At 39.2% G+C, this 14506-nt stretch overlaps 2 protein-coding genes across 3 annotated transcripts in view; one reads left to right on the top strand and one right to left on the bottom strand.

Annotated features, from left to right (window-relative positions):
- Window positions 1–601: 601 nt before the first annotated feature.
- Window positions 602–4598, bottom strand: TSTD1 (thiosulfate sulfurtransferase like domain containing 1). Of its 2 annotated transcripts, XM_081314108.1 has the most exons (5): window positions 4383–4598; window positions 3210–3383; window positions 2720–2879; window positions 1571–1653; window positions 602–751 (listed from the first exon to the last, which is right to left on the bottom strand). In XM_081314108.1, the coding sequence occupies exons 1-4, from the start codon at window positions 4561–4563 to the stop codon at window positions 1590–1592; spliced, it is 579 nt and encodes a 192-aa protein (XP_081170234.1). In that variant the 5' UTR covers window positions 4564–4598; the 3' UTR covers window positions 602–751; window positions 1571–1589. The 2 variants fall into 2 exon arrangements, with proteins under 2 accessions (XP_081170234.1, XP_081170233.1); XM_081314107.1 differs by having other exon boundaries at window positions 602–1653.
- A 1536-nt stretch (window positions 4599–6134) lies between these two features.
- Window positions 6135–14506, top strand: part of USP45 (ubiquitin specific peptidase 45) — a 70368-nt gene continuing 61996 nt past the window's right edge. Inside the window, exon 1 of the mRNA XM_081315275.1 lies at window positions 6135–6576. The gene's annotated coding sequence lies outside the window, so the exon portion shown is untranslated. The remainder of the gene's footprint in view (window positions 6577–14506) is intronic.

Below are 14506 nucleotides of genomic sequence, written 5' to 3'. Positions count from 1 at the left end.
GTCTAAAGTAGCTCTCGCCAACATGATGCCTTCTAGCTGTATTAGATTACTTGTTGCCTTCAGGTCAACCAACATGGCCATGTTAATGGAGGATTAGGGAGATCAAAGTACAGCACATAGTGAAGGTGCCAGTTGGGAAAGGCTGCTTTAAGATGCCTTTCACCCAAGGGAGCATTATTCTGCTATGACACAAAGGAACATTGGTTGAGAGAGTATTGTCAAATGGTGCTTATTCTAAAACTTGATCTAAAAGCAGCAGTGCCTGCCTCTACTTGATATGTCACTGAATTAAGGGTAACCAAAGTGTTTTTGTATGCAAACGCTTGGGCTCTCTGCACTTAAGTGTTGGAAGATATTTTTTTACAGAGTGTTTGGATACTGACTTACAAAAACAATTGTGAGGATTTTTTAATTTTAGCTTTTTCATGTTCCCTTTTTAGTTTTGCTAATTTTGTTGATGCTGGTCATGTTGTCCCACACATTTGCTAACAGAATTGGTTGAGGCACCACATCTGTTGTATTTTGGAAATTACTTTGCTAACTTGAGGATTTCAACTTTATTTGTAATATGGACTAGGTGCATAGGAATAAAACAATGGAATTTAACAACATTGACTATTTTACTTCCGAACCATAAGCAATAATTCTTACAAATACTGCATCAGATCATAGGGGGCACATCATACATTTTTAAAAAGTTTTGTCTGGAGTGCCTTATCACAGTTGCAAGTAATGTGTTTCCCTTTTTGCTCTGTGGGTATGAGAAAAGAAACAATACACCAAAGGTTGGAAAGCTATTTTCTATATTCAAATGAATAAACAAAATTTTATTAGTTTCATTATCTTAAAAGTGGGACATGATAGTTCTTATATCATTCAGCACAGAGCACTGTACTGGAAATTCAGTGTTTTCATGTAATCTCTCAGCAATTTTATAGAAGACGTTTATGTAAAAAGAGATTGTGTCCCTAATCTAAATGTTGCATATAGAAACCTTATAACAGATACAACACATATGTGCTCTAATCAGTTACCTCTGTGTGTACAAAAGTGTTTTCTCAATATTATTTCTGCAAATATTTAATATCTAGAGACACTTCAAAGTCAAGAACAATAAGCAGGACTTAGGCTTAATTCCTGAATTATGAACTTGAAAAAAATATAGGTCCCATCTATAAACTGGCTAAACATTTTAATGCCATTTTCCCTAGCTTTGCGTTTAACATTTTTATAGTACATTTTTGTTTCATATCCAGAGATACACATAATTTCAGAGATGGGCAGCTATACAAATTTGATTAGCTAACTTAATTCCAATTTATTTTACTTACTATCATTTATTACTAAATATATTGCAATGATCAGTTGTAAGTTACTTGAATCTGTTTCAATTGATTTTTAAAATTTAAACAGAAAAATTTCCATGTTAACCAGACTAAACATTTGAAGCATATCTCAGCTTTTTTTCTTTGTTGGCAAAATAACCAATATGCTTAAATACCTTTTATACCTTGCTGCCCTTTTATTAAATAGAATTAGCTATAGACCTCTGCATTTTCAGAATACATACAATTTGTGCACTCTAGATATCATTTCTTCTTTGAACATTCATACTCCAGCCATTCGTTGAAGCCACCAGGGTAATGCTGAACTCTGAAAGTATACAAGACAGTTTCTGTAACATTTCTTATTGCACAAACCACTTTCAGGAACATTATCCTCTTTAAGAATAGGGTGATCAGAGATGCAGGAGAAATATTCTGGCATAGTAATTTTATTTCAGATAAGGGAATAAAAACATGCATAGTATCTTCCTCAAAGTAAACACTTTTTAGTAGAGATAAAGTATTTAATAAATTTGAATCACAGTAATTAAATACTTTTGGATATCAGTCAGATAATAAGTAATTTTCAGTAATGGCAAATATAAGGTAGTAGAATAAAATGTTTCTTTAGTTGTTCTTAAATGAGACATGCTTAGTACTTGGCCATTCGATTTGATTTTTGTTAAGTATATTAGAATTTTTAAACAGACTCTGGCTTTTGAATACTTGAATCCAAACACTGCATTTCATAGGGTTACAAACAATATTTTTTCACAATACTTTCAAGTTTGTTTTTTTTCTAATCAGCTAATTAAAGGTTAAATAATGACACCATCTTTAAATTGTAGGGTAAGAATCATCTAGAAGCAGTGTATTTCTGTTTAAAAATGGATTGATATTCCTTAAAATATATTGAACCCAACTGAGGAAGGTGATGCCTATATTAGAAAATAAAATGATGCAAATGTGAGTCTTGTCACAAATTTTTAAACACTGAATTATCTTTGTCCTGAATCAGCTACATGATGGCACCCGTTTTCCTTCTACAAACATGTTTTGGGAGGGATACAAGACAATTTCTATTACAATGAAATAGTGTAAATGCAAGTTAGTTTTTGTTGGGGCAGATTTGAGCTCTTAGTTCATTTAGTACATCCATAGTACATTTTTCTTAAACTTAGTTTTTCAGATGTGTTATTCAGAAACCACCAGACACTATTGGATCAATCTATTCATTGCATTTTAAGAGCAAAATGTTAAAAAATAAACACTTTCCCCTGATTTGTATTTCTCCTTTTAAGTCCATAATAATGTAAAATCAAAATAGAATTAACTCCATTTACAATAACACTACACTGCCTTAAACATACCTTTCCTGAATGTTTTACACTTACCTGCTGAATCCCAATGATTTTGCAACAGCCAGAGCCTGTTTGCTTCTCACCCCAGCAACACAGGAAAACACTACATGATCTGATTTAGAAGGCATATCTTGATTGTATTTCTCTTTAAAGTATACTGACTCCATCTGTAAAGCTTCCATAACTTCTCCCACTGTAAAAAAAAGTCTCAATCAATTTGTCTTTTTTGTGATGTCCCATTGGCTAAAGTACCATTTTCATGTTAAGCCATAAAGTGACCCTTTTCTATTTGTATCCCAATGCTGGACACAAGTACACAAGTGATGGCCTGTGTAGTGATGTATATTTTGTTGCTTGTACCTCTTTTGATTTTTCTAGAGGACTATTGTAAGGATTGGCCTTCACAAATTCTAGTACAGAAAGTAACACACATAAGATAATTCCATGTTTTCCCCTTAGTATACACTACAGTAAACTGGATTTCTGTTTTTTCCTTACTCTAAATCAACCAGGAGCAACTTACATGGAATACTGATTGATCCAGGAATTTTTCCATGCTCTGCAATTTCCCATTTTTCTCTAACATCAATAAGCTGGATGGCCTTTGACTCCAACAAATCTCTGAGTTGTTGGTAGGAGACATTATGATCCTCAGTTGTGCAAAAGCGGCAAACAATTTGTCTCCTGTTTTTTGGATCTGTGTAAAAAAATTAAGTTAACGATAGTACTACAGGTTCTGACATGATCATCAAAGCGCTAATTTCCTTCTAAGTGCTTCTGGGCAACAACACCAGCTAGGCCATCAATGCATTGACCAAGCATTTAAATAGACAAGCTCTGTATATTTACACCACAGCAGTTTTCCAGATCATGTGAATTTCATGTGAATTTCATATTTCTTTCCTCTGCTCAAAGAAGGCAGCTTAGGCTGCATTTTACAACACAAAAGTTGTGTTGGTTAACCCATGAAACTGATGTATTAAGCCACATGTTGGTTGAACACGATAGTCTAATTCATATACTATTTTAATCAATGTGGTTTGATTTTGGTTTAATCTTTTTGCACTGTAAACCATGGTTTTTGTTTTAGCATACTATATGAATGTAGAGTCAAACTACAGGAAATCATTCCAATTCTCTTGGGAAAGTCTTTGGTCCATTTTTATAAAATGAAGAATGCCAACTTTTATGACTTTCTCTTATACCATTTGAAGACACAGCATTCAGCTGTGTGTTATGCAACAATCCATGGCTTAGCATGTGAAAACTAGTTTGTAGTTGTACTTGTTTCGGTGTATCGCTATAGTGTTGATGTAACACTGAAAGTATCTTCTACCATAGGCCTGCTAGTCAGAAAAAAATATCAGTATTTTTTTTTAACAAATGAGGAAGTCAGGCTGAAAAACATCAGAGAAACTGCCAAACCACTAACATAAACTGGAATCTGAACCGATTCCAGTGGAAGCTACACGGGGCCTCAGTCTCTAGACAACAGACTCTACATCCTAGTTCAGTCCACTTTCCACTGATGACGTTGCTACTAAAGCAATCGAATTCTTTCAAAGCTCAGTATTTTTTTTTCCGGGAACAACCAAGTTAAAGCTTTTGCCCATCACTTAGCACTGAAGTTAGCAATCGGAAACAAGAGTACGCCCTCCTACGCTCCGATTCTCCCATTACCGCCGTAAGCACTTACAGCCTGAAGGGCAAAGGGGACCAATGCCAGCCACCGATTCAAATCTATGCAGGACTCTCTCACGGTGGCTCCACGTCAGCTGGCTTATCTTTCGTCCACCGCAGCCGCTTAGCCTTCTTGTAGCCGGCTGCGTAAGGAAACCAAACGTTAGCTGAATCAGCTGTCTGCAACATCCTTGCATGCTTCCTACTGCCGCGGAGGTTTCTGCCTAGTTTGAAGGCCACCGCCCAGTTCGGCTGGGCTTCCCGCATATAGTAGGCCAGGCGATTCGCCTGTCTCCTTGGCTGCGCTTTCCTAGGAAGGTTGCATCTCAGCTGGAACAAGAAACACAGGATTGGTGTCAAGCATTTTCTCTTTTTCATATAAACTGACCCTATTTCAGAAGTGGCTTTTTTCATCCCAAGAAGTGCATTTAAAATAAACATAATAACACTGACTTCATTTTTTAAATAAAGCAAAGCTCAACCATATTTCTAAATGGAAAGTATAATAAATTTAAGCTGGCATACAAACTGGTTCTCTAGTTGCTGGCTGTCAGCTTGGCTATATGGCATCCTTTTCTATAGCAGTTTCAAAATGGTAGTATATTCATTTAAGATATGATTACAAATGGCACCTAGTCATGATAACGGTTCTTCCAGGGTGAGAGGCAGGACCTGAATGTCAATTACAAATGATGAACTCTGGACTTTTAGGAGCATCCAACTGGCCACTGTTCCAAATGGCAGGATAATCGAGATAGGCATGCAATTTAACCTAGGATAGCTCTTTAAGTTCTACCAGGCAGCCATTCTCTGTTCAATGCATTCCTACAGTCTGCAGTTTTGTTCCACTTGAAAAGGGATCTTGGCAGATATCAAAGGCTTCTTTCCCCCCTTTACAAGCCGAATGGAGAGGAAAAAAGAAGGGGAGACAAAAAGGGTAGTTGGTTTCCCCCTCCAATTTCACCTGTGGGCCACAAAGTCTGCTCTATTGGTGTATGGGTGTGTGTGTGTGTATAGCAGTGTTCCAATATCTCAGCGGCTACCACAAAGAAGAGGGAGTCAAGCTATTCTCCAAAGCACCTGAAAGCAGGACAAGAAGCAACGGATGGAAACTAGTCAAGGAGAGAAGCAACCAAAACTAAGGAGAAACTTCCTGACAGTTAGAACAATTAACCAGTGGAACAACCTGCCTCCAGAGGTGGTGAATGCTCCAACACTGGAGGTTTTTAAGAAGAGACTGGACAGCCATTTGCCTGAAATGGTATAGGGTTTCCTGCCTGAGCAGGGGGTTGGACTAGATGACCTCCAAGGTCCCTTCCAACTTTATTATATATATATACACATACATACATATACATCATACATACATATATATATATATATATATATATATATATATATATATATATATATATATATATATATATACATATATATATACATATATATATATATATATATATATATATACATATATATATATACATATATATATACATATATATATATATATATATATATATATATACATATATATATACATATATATATACATATATATATATACATATATATATATATATATATATATATATATATATATGTATATATATATATATATATATATATATATATATATATGTATATATATATATATATATATATATATATATATATATATATATATATATATAGAGAGAGAGAGAGAGAGAGAGAGAGAGAGAGAGAGAGAGAGAGAGAGAGAGGGGGGGGGGGCACAGTAGGCGGTGTGGAAAGCTGTGAAACAAAAACCAAACGTCTGCATTTAAAAAAAAGCAGTTCGGGGGTGTTGTTTTCCCATCTGCAAAACGTGGAGGTGGCTGGGATGCCTAACACAGATGAAAGAGTCCTCTCTCTTCTCCTTTGGAAACCCACTTGGGCATGAAAGTTGGGGCGACGCATTGCGCCCGGAGATCGAATTTCTGCTCGAGCCAGCGGCGGCCTCGCTCGGAAGCACCCTTCAGCCAAGCAGCGAGCGAGCCCCAGCCGGACCGCAGCACTGGCTGTGCGAAACGGGGACGGGACAGAACGGGACGGGACATCACCCTGCCGGGCGGCAAGGGAAAGGTATCCTGCTGGCAGAAAGGTCCGCTTCCTGCTCCTCCTCCTCCTCCTCTTTCGGTTGTCGCTTTAGCCGGCTGCCTCTCTGGGCGAAGCAGAAGCTCAGCGCGGTGAGTTAGGAAAAAAGAAAAAGAAAAGAATAAGAGGTGGCGGGGTCGGCTGAGCCGGGGAATCCCCCGGAATCTCGCCCGCCGGTGGGGTCCGCAGCTGCGGGCAGGGGACTCGGAAAGCGGGTCGCGCTCGCTCGAGTTTTCCGGAAGGGGGAAGATTGGCTTCTGGCGGGCCTTCCTAGCAGCCTTTTCTGACCTCAAGTAGTAGTAGCGGTAGTAGTAGTAGTAGTAGCAGCAGCAGCACGTCGCCCGGGTCTTCCACTCCACCGTCTTCAAACCTGGGGGCGGAGATGGGGCCGCGGAATGACAAGAGTCGCCCCCGAGACGAGGCTTCCTTCTTGACTTGGTTTATTGCAGGGGTCTTCAAACTTGGCCCTTTTATGACTTGTGGACTTCAACTCCCAGAATTCCTCAGCCAGCTTTGCTGGCTGAGGAATTCTGGGAGTTGAAGTCCACAAGTCATAAAAGGGCCAAGTTTGAAGACCCCTGGTTTATTGTTTGGAGGTCGGTGGGCTTTCCCGGCTCCCGTGACGCTTGCTAGACGAGCGTCTGCCTGGCTGGCTCTCTTATCCTTCCTTGGCTTCCAGGTGCTGCCTGGAAAACCCAGAGCTGGGATCTTGCTCAGCAATTTGTGGCCTGCCGTTGCCCCTCCCCCCCCGTTTAGGTTTTGTAAGTGCTTGTGAGAGTTGTGTGGAAGGCCTGGTTTATAAGGGTTTCGGGAGGCAGGCGATACGATGTTTTCTGTGTTTTGCTTTTTTTTTTTAAGTGTCTCACTGGTGTCATAGGATTGGCTTCCTATGCAGTTACGGGCAGTTTGTATTGTGGTGTGGCCTCTTAAGAACGTGGAATGTGGAAACCAGGAGGCCACAACACAATTTACTAAGGCACCATAAGACCCTGGCAATCTAATGTTCCCCCTGACAACTATATTGTATGCTGGCTGTACCTTACTCTGATCTTATGGAATATGGTTGGAAACGTGCGGAAGAGGTCTTCATCCTGCAGTGGCTAGACAATGGCTAAAATGACAAGGCCTTGGCAATCTAATACCCCTCCCCCCCAACACACACACAAACACACACACAAACTGTTATTGCTGGCTGTATCTTATTCCAACCACTATATTAAACAGTTTTGTTGGTCCCTGATGTTCAGCAGAAAAAGGGTTTTCTTAGGAAATTTGAGAGAGAGAGCCAAAGTGTGCCAAATTTATTCCGTTTCTCCCTTTCTTTAGGGAAATATTACCGGTATACAGGGCTTTTTTTCCTCATGGAACGCTCAGAACGGAGTTCCGGCACCTTTTTTAGATGGAACCTTTTAGGGTAGGCAAGGCGGGTTGTGTGACGTGTGAGTTCCGGCACCTTTTTCTTTTACAAAAAAAGCACTGCCGGTATATGAACAATTTGCTGGGAGAGATCTGTATCCTAGTCTTTGGGAAATAAATGCATGCTGTGCCATTGGCTGTTTTATCAGCTAATCAGTGTCTTCAAAATATTCTCTTACTCTCATAAACCCACAATATATATTTTGACACACTGATGGCTGCTGCAAGTTAGTGGAGAAATAGCGTTCCAGAAAAAGGGTTAATTACCAGTCAGAGTATCTTTGATTTAGAGAGGTATTACAGATTTAGTAAGCCGACTTGCCTGAAGATGTGGCCCTGCTGCTGCTATATTGTAGGTGAAATTATGCAGTGAAAATTATAGAGCTCTTACAGATGCTTCTCAACTTACAATCAATCATTTAGTGGCCATTCGAAGTTACTGTGTCACTGAAAAAAAGTGACTTACAAATGTGCCTCACGCGACTGTCACAACTTTCCCGTTGTTATGTGCTCAAAATTCAGGGGCTTGTCAACAGGCATATTTGAAACCTTCCCAGCCGATTTCTGACAAGCAAGAGGAAGCCAGACTGGCTTAATGACCATATGATCCACTTAACAACTGCAGTGATTCACTAAACCATGGCAAGAAAAAAAAGGTCGCAAAATTGGGTCTGATTCACTTAATAACTGCTTTGCTCAGCCACAGAAATGCCCATCTCAGTTGTTGTCATAAGCTGAGGACTATCTGTATTTATTTGATAGGCTGCCAACTGATAAAATGTTAAAGAGGATGTATTTATAAAGGAACTTAAAACCTATCAGGACAAACGTAACTCCAGTATGTGTTTGTTAATATTTTCCTTTTTTTTGAGTCATTGGTTTTAAGAGGAGTTGTCTATCCAGCATTACAGCTGTTATTCTTGTAGTTAATTATTAAATGAGGGGTTTGTTCCATGGATGGCTTTGCGTTTTCCATTAAAAAGTGTTCCATTAAAATGTGGTGCATTTAGCTAAACATTAGTTTGGGAACATTTCTGTGTGGTAAAACTGTCCTGTCATTTCATATAAAACATGATTTACTCTCTACCACCACCACCCAAAAAAATTCAAGCGCATCACCATAAAACCAATTTTTATTTGGAATAAAAAAGTAACAAAAATACTTACAGAACATTCCACACCAAACCAGGTAAGATATTATACATGGGACTAAGAAGCAAAGAAACATGTATACAACATAGACAAAATACATGCCTCGTTCTCTTGCATTTCTTATGCTATAGGCTGGTGCATCACTTTGTAGCATTTTTTTCCCCAATTTTTCCAAAGTTAAAAAATAAGATGGGGGTAGAAACAGAGAGCCTGATAAACTGCAAAAGAGCTCTCTATTGTCCATGGGGAATGTATTGGATATTCCAGAGATAAACTGATATACTACAATGTGGCACCCACTTACTTCCCTTGAAGTAAAATGACACTTCATTACAAGTTAATTAGGTACAGTGTGACTGATCTGCAGTTATTGAATGAAATGCTTCAAAATCTGGATGCCAGATACTGAAATCTTTTAAAGATCTTTCTGGTGGCAAAATAGAGGCAAGATTGCAACACAATAGCTTGTGTGTTATAGACTCCAGACATTTCTTTATAATGTGATTGACTTGTAAACATTTTTGTCATATTTCTTTAGGAACTAATTTAAAGCTGGTATTCTGTAGTTATGTTTCCCTTAAGTTCTGTAGCAGCATACCCTATGCCTCTTGGGGTTAGCTGGTAATGTCCAAAGTAGAGCAATATATCATCATTGAGAATTGAGAGTGATGTGTGTCACAAAGAACAAAGTTGGACAGCTTGTTGTATAGAGAAAAATCCCCCAAACTCTGATACAGTATTATACTCTTGGCAATCACTAACTCCCTGGGAAGCAGAATGCTCACTATGTTGACATCCTACTTTCTTGTCAAGCAGACTGCATTCCCTGTCAAGCTGTACCGACACGTATCTGAACTGATTCTTTCTAGACACGGTGGCTCTTCTGACATTGATAGCCAGCATGCAAGGTTTTGCCCTTCTTAATTCTGTACTTGAATATAGTTGTGATTATATTAATTAACTGGTAGTGAATCTGTTAACGTTTGTTCTAATTCTGAACTAGGTGGTTTCACTATAATGATGGCATCTCATTAACATGATCCAACTGAGATTTATCCAATATAGAATCCACACATATAGGGAAGTAGGTGTACATGTAATTACAACATGCACCCATGCCAAAGTGCCAGAATTTATGCAAAATGTTGCAGTTACACGCACACCTACATCCCTATAGATATGGATTCTCAAAACCCATCTCAAAGAGGAACACTCATGGGATTTTTTTGTATGGATCTTCCAGAAGATCAGTGCTCTTTTATAAACCATGTGTGTGCTTATTATGTACCTATCAATCATAAATAAAGTCTGCTGACAGACTGAAGAAGGGGGGGCATAATTAAGAAAGTCTGTTGATGTGCTTGAGAACTAAATCCTGACTTACAGGATGGAAGGATGGATTTATTTATTCATTCATTTATTTAGGTAAATTGATTTTAATGTGGGTGAATTGGATCCATATTTGTATCTCAAAATAAAAAGCATCTGACTGCACGGTTAAGTACAAAAGGGGCATTGGATGAATATGTTTGAAAGCTTTTTCCCATTCCACCCCGTACATTCCAACAACCAGTTTGCCAGCTGGCATATTTTTCATTGACAGTGGAGATGAGTGGTAGATGTGGTTTTACTTGAGAAATTTGAGAACTAATCTTTTCCAGTCACACTCAAGGGATACTTCTGGAGTTCGCGAAGGGTGTCCTATTAGACTTCATGGAGAATAATTGATTACTTTTTTTGATTCTGCTGGCATATGATACAAGATTGAAAGGGAAACAAAACTGAGAAATCCATAAGGCTCTTCCCTGAAACTGTTCTGCATCAGATCTTAACGATAGTACCAGAGCAATGCAATTTAGGCTGACATACTTTTCTGCCAGCTGACAGATGGGAGACATGCATGTTAACATAGTTATGAGGATTGTGTGGTATTGTTCCCTGACAAACCTGGCCAGATGTGCTAGTTTAGTTCTGTGCAGATAAACCTGTTTGACCCTATTCAGAATCTTTAGCAATCTTGGAATCTACTCTGAGGGAACATGGAAACTGAAGGTAAAAAAGCAATCAGTGAATACTGGAACCCAAGCAAAGCTAAAAAAAAAATCTGTATCACTCAGGCAAGACTTAATTGGTACAGGGAACTATTCTAGAATAGGACCTGTCCTGGATAGTTTCATCATAGCAATCGCAATAACACTTAGACTTACCATTTCACAGTGCTTTACAGCCTTCTCTAAGTGGTTTGCAGAGTCAGCCTATTGCCCCCAACAGTCTGGGTTCTCATTTTACTGACCTTACAGGTGAAACTCGAAAAATTAGATTATCGTGCAAAAGTTCATTTGTTTCAGTAATGCAACTTAAAAGGGGAAACTGATATATGAGATAGACTCATTACATGCAAAGCAAAATAGTTCAAGCCGTGATTTGTCATAATTGTGATGATTATGGCCTACAGCTCATGAAAACCCCAAATCCACAATCTCAGAAAATTAGAATATTGTGAAAATGTGCAATATTCTAGGCTCAAAGTGTCCCACTCTAATCAGCTAATTAAGCCATGACACCTGCAAAGGGTTCCTGAGCCTTTAAATGGTCTCTCAGTCTGGTTCAGTAGGAATCACAATCATGGGGAAGACTGCTGACCTGACAGTTGTGCAGAAAACCATCATTGACACCCTCCATAAGGAGTTGTTGTTGTTGTTAGTTGCGAAGTCGTGTCCGACCCATCGCGACCCTATGGACAATGTTCCTCCAGGCTTTCCTGTCCTCTACCATCTTCTGGAGTCCATTTAAGCTCACGCCTACTGCTTCAGTGACTCCATCCAGCCACCTCATTCTCTGTCGTCCCCTTCTTCTATTGCCCTCAATCTTTCCCAGCATTAGGCTCTTCTCCAGTGAGTCCTTCCTCCTCATTAGGTGGCCAAAGTATTTGAGTTTTAGCTTCAGGATCTGGCCTTCTAAAGAGCAGTCAGGGTTGATCTCCTCTAGGACTGACCGGTTTGATCGCCTTGCAGTCCAAGGGACTCGCAGGAGTCTTCTCCAGCACCAGAGTTCAAAGGCCTCAATTCTTTGGCGCTCAGCCTTTCTTATGGTCCAACTTTCACTGCCATACATTGCAACTGGGAAGACCATAGCCTTGACTATACGCACTTTTGTTGACAGGGTGATGTCTCTGCTTTTTAGTGTGCTGTCTAGATTTGCCATGGCTTTCCTCCCAAGGAGCAAGCGTCTTTTAAATTCTTGACTACAGTCCCCATCTGCAGTGATCTTGGAGCCCAGGAAAATAAAATCTGTCACTACCTCCATTTCTTCCCCATCTATTTGCCAGGAATTGAGAGGGCCGGATGCCATGATCTTGGTTTTCTTAATGTTTAGTTTCAACCCAACTTTTGCACTCTCCTTCTTCACTCGCAACAAGAGACTCTTCAGTTTGTCTTACAGACTGCTTAAACCTTTTTTTTTTTACTCTTTTTATTTGAACTCAAGGATGACTTGGAACTGCGAGACATTTGGCGTGATACATGCAAGAATTATTTTTTGATTATGGTTTAGTTTGGTTGGAGATTATTAAGGTTAATAGATAGGCGCTTTTGGCACGTAACTGAGAATTTGTTTAGAAATTAGAGAAAGGTTGGAGAATGTAAATAGTATGTGAAAGTTTTTTTTCTTTCTTTTTTTTGAAATTAATATGAATAAGGACTGGGATTAAGAAAATCTATTCTGAGTAAAGCTCTTTTTCTGTTTTTCTCTTTTTCTTTTTTACTTTATTTGTAATATTAATATTGTTTGTATTCATTTTACATGAGCTAGAGGGAGATAGAATTAATAGTTTATTGCTGATAACATAGGGGTGCTTATGTTTGTTTTTTGATTTTATACCCTGTATTTAGCTCTGGGAAGTCGGGGGGGGGGAGGAGGGAATGGGGGAAAGGGATAGGGAGGGTTTGGTGGGGGTGGGGGAGGGGGGATTAAAGTCAAAATGTATTGTAAAACTTTTTAAATAAAAAAAAAGAGACTCTTCAGTTCCTCTTCACTTTCTGCCATTAGAGTGGTATCATCTGCATATCTTAGGTTGTTGATATTTCTTCCAGCAATCTTAATTCCAACTTTTGACTCCTCTAGCCCTGCCTTTCTCATGATGTGCTCTGCATATAAGTTAAATAGGCAAGGCGACAGTATACAGCCTTGCCGGACACCTTTCCCAATTTGGAACCAATCAGTGGTTCCGTGTCCAGTTCTCACTGTTGCTTCTTGGCCCGCATATAGGTTTCTCAAGAGACAAATAAGATGTTCTGGTACTCCCATCTCTTTAAGAACTTGCCACAGTTTGTTATGATCCACACAATCAAAGGCTTTAGCATAGTCAATGAAGCAGAAGTAGATGTTTTTCTGGAACTCTCTAGCTTTCTCCATGATCCAGCTTATGTTGGCTATTTGATCTCTAGTTCCTCTGCCTCTTCGAAATCCTGCCTGTACTTCTGGTAGTTCTCGATCCACATACTGCTGGAGTCTAGCTTGTAGGATTTTAAGCATAACTTTACTAGCATGAGAAATGAGTGCAATGGTGCGATAGTTTGAACATTCTTTGGCACTGCCTTTCTTTGGAATTGGAATGTAAACTGATCTTTTCCAATCCTGTGGCCACTGTTGAGTTTTCCAAATTTGCTGGCAAATTGAGTGTAGCACTTTTACTGCATCGTCTTTTAAGATTTTGAATAGCTCAGCTGGAATACTGTCACCTCCACTAGCTTTGTTGTTGCTCAGCTTTTCTAAGGCCCACTTCACTTCACATTCTAGGATGTCTGGCTCGAGGTCAGTGACCACCTCATTGTGATTATCAGGGACGTTAAGCTCATTCTTGTATAGTTCTTCTGTGTAATTTTGCCATCTCTTCTTAATCTCTTCTGCCTCTGTTAGGTCCCTGCCATTTTGGTCCTTTATCATGCCCATTTTTGCATTGAACGTTCCCTTCATCTCTCCAATTTTCTTGAAAAGATCTCTGGTCCTCCCTATTCTATTGTTTTCTTCTATTTCTTTGCACTGTTCATTTAAGAAGGCATTCTTATCTCTTCTAGCTATTCTCTGGAATTCTGCATTCAATTGGGCGTATCTTTCTTTTTCTCCCTTGCCTTTTGCTTCCCTCCTTTCCTCAGCTATTTGCAAAGCTTCCTCAGACAGCCATTTTGCTTTCTTGCATTTCTTTTTCTTTGGGATGGTTTTGGTTGCTACCTCTTGTACAATGTTGCGAACCTCTGTCCATAGTTCTTCAGGCACCCTGTCTATCAGATCTAATTCCTTAAATCTATTTGTCACCTCTACTGTATATTCAACGGGGATATGATTTAATTCATACCTGACTGGCCTGGTGCTTTTCCCTACTTTCTTCAGTTTAAGCCTAAACTTTGCAACAAGAAGCTCATGGTCTGAGCCACAGTCAGCTCCTGGTCTTGTTTT

The sequence above is a fragment of the Vipera berus genome (assembly GCF_964194415.1).
Source record: "Vipera berus genome assembly, chromosome: 1".
In the NCBI taxonomy this organism is placed as follows: domain Eukaryota; kingdom Metazoa; phylum Chordata; class Lepidosauria; order Squamata; family Viperidae; genus Vipera; species Vipera berus.
The sequence above is the reverse complement of the archived record's forward strand: the minus strand, read 5'-3'. Positions and strand labels throughout refer to the sequence as shown.

Coding starts and splice junctions, on each gene's coding strand:
- TSTD1 (XM_081314107.1), bottom strand. CDS start 4,563: ATGCAAGGATGTTGCAGACAGCTGATTCAGCTAACGTTTGGTTTCCTT. Junction 3,384..4,382: donor TCCCCTTTGCCCTTCAGGCT/GTAAGTGCTTAC, acceptor TTTTTTACACAG/ATCCAAAAAACAGGAGACAA. Junction 1,654..2,719: donor AAATCATTGGGATTCAGCAG/GTAAGTGTAAAA, acceptor GTATACTTTCAG/AGTTCAGCATTACCCTGGTG.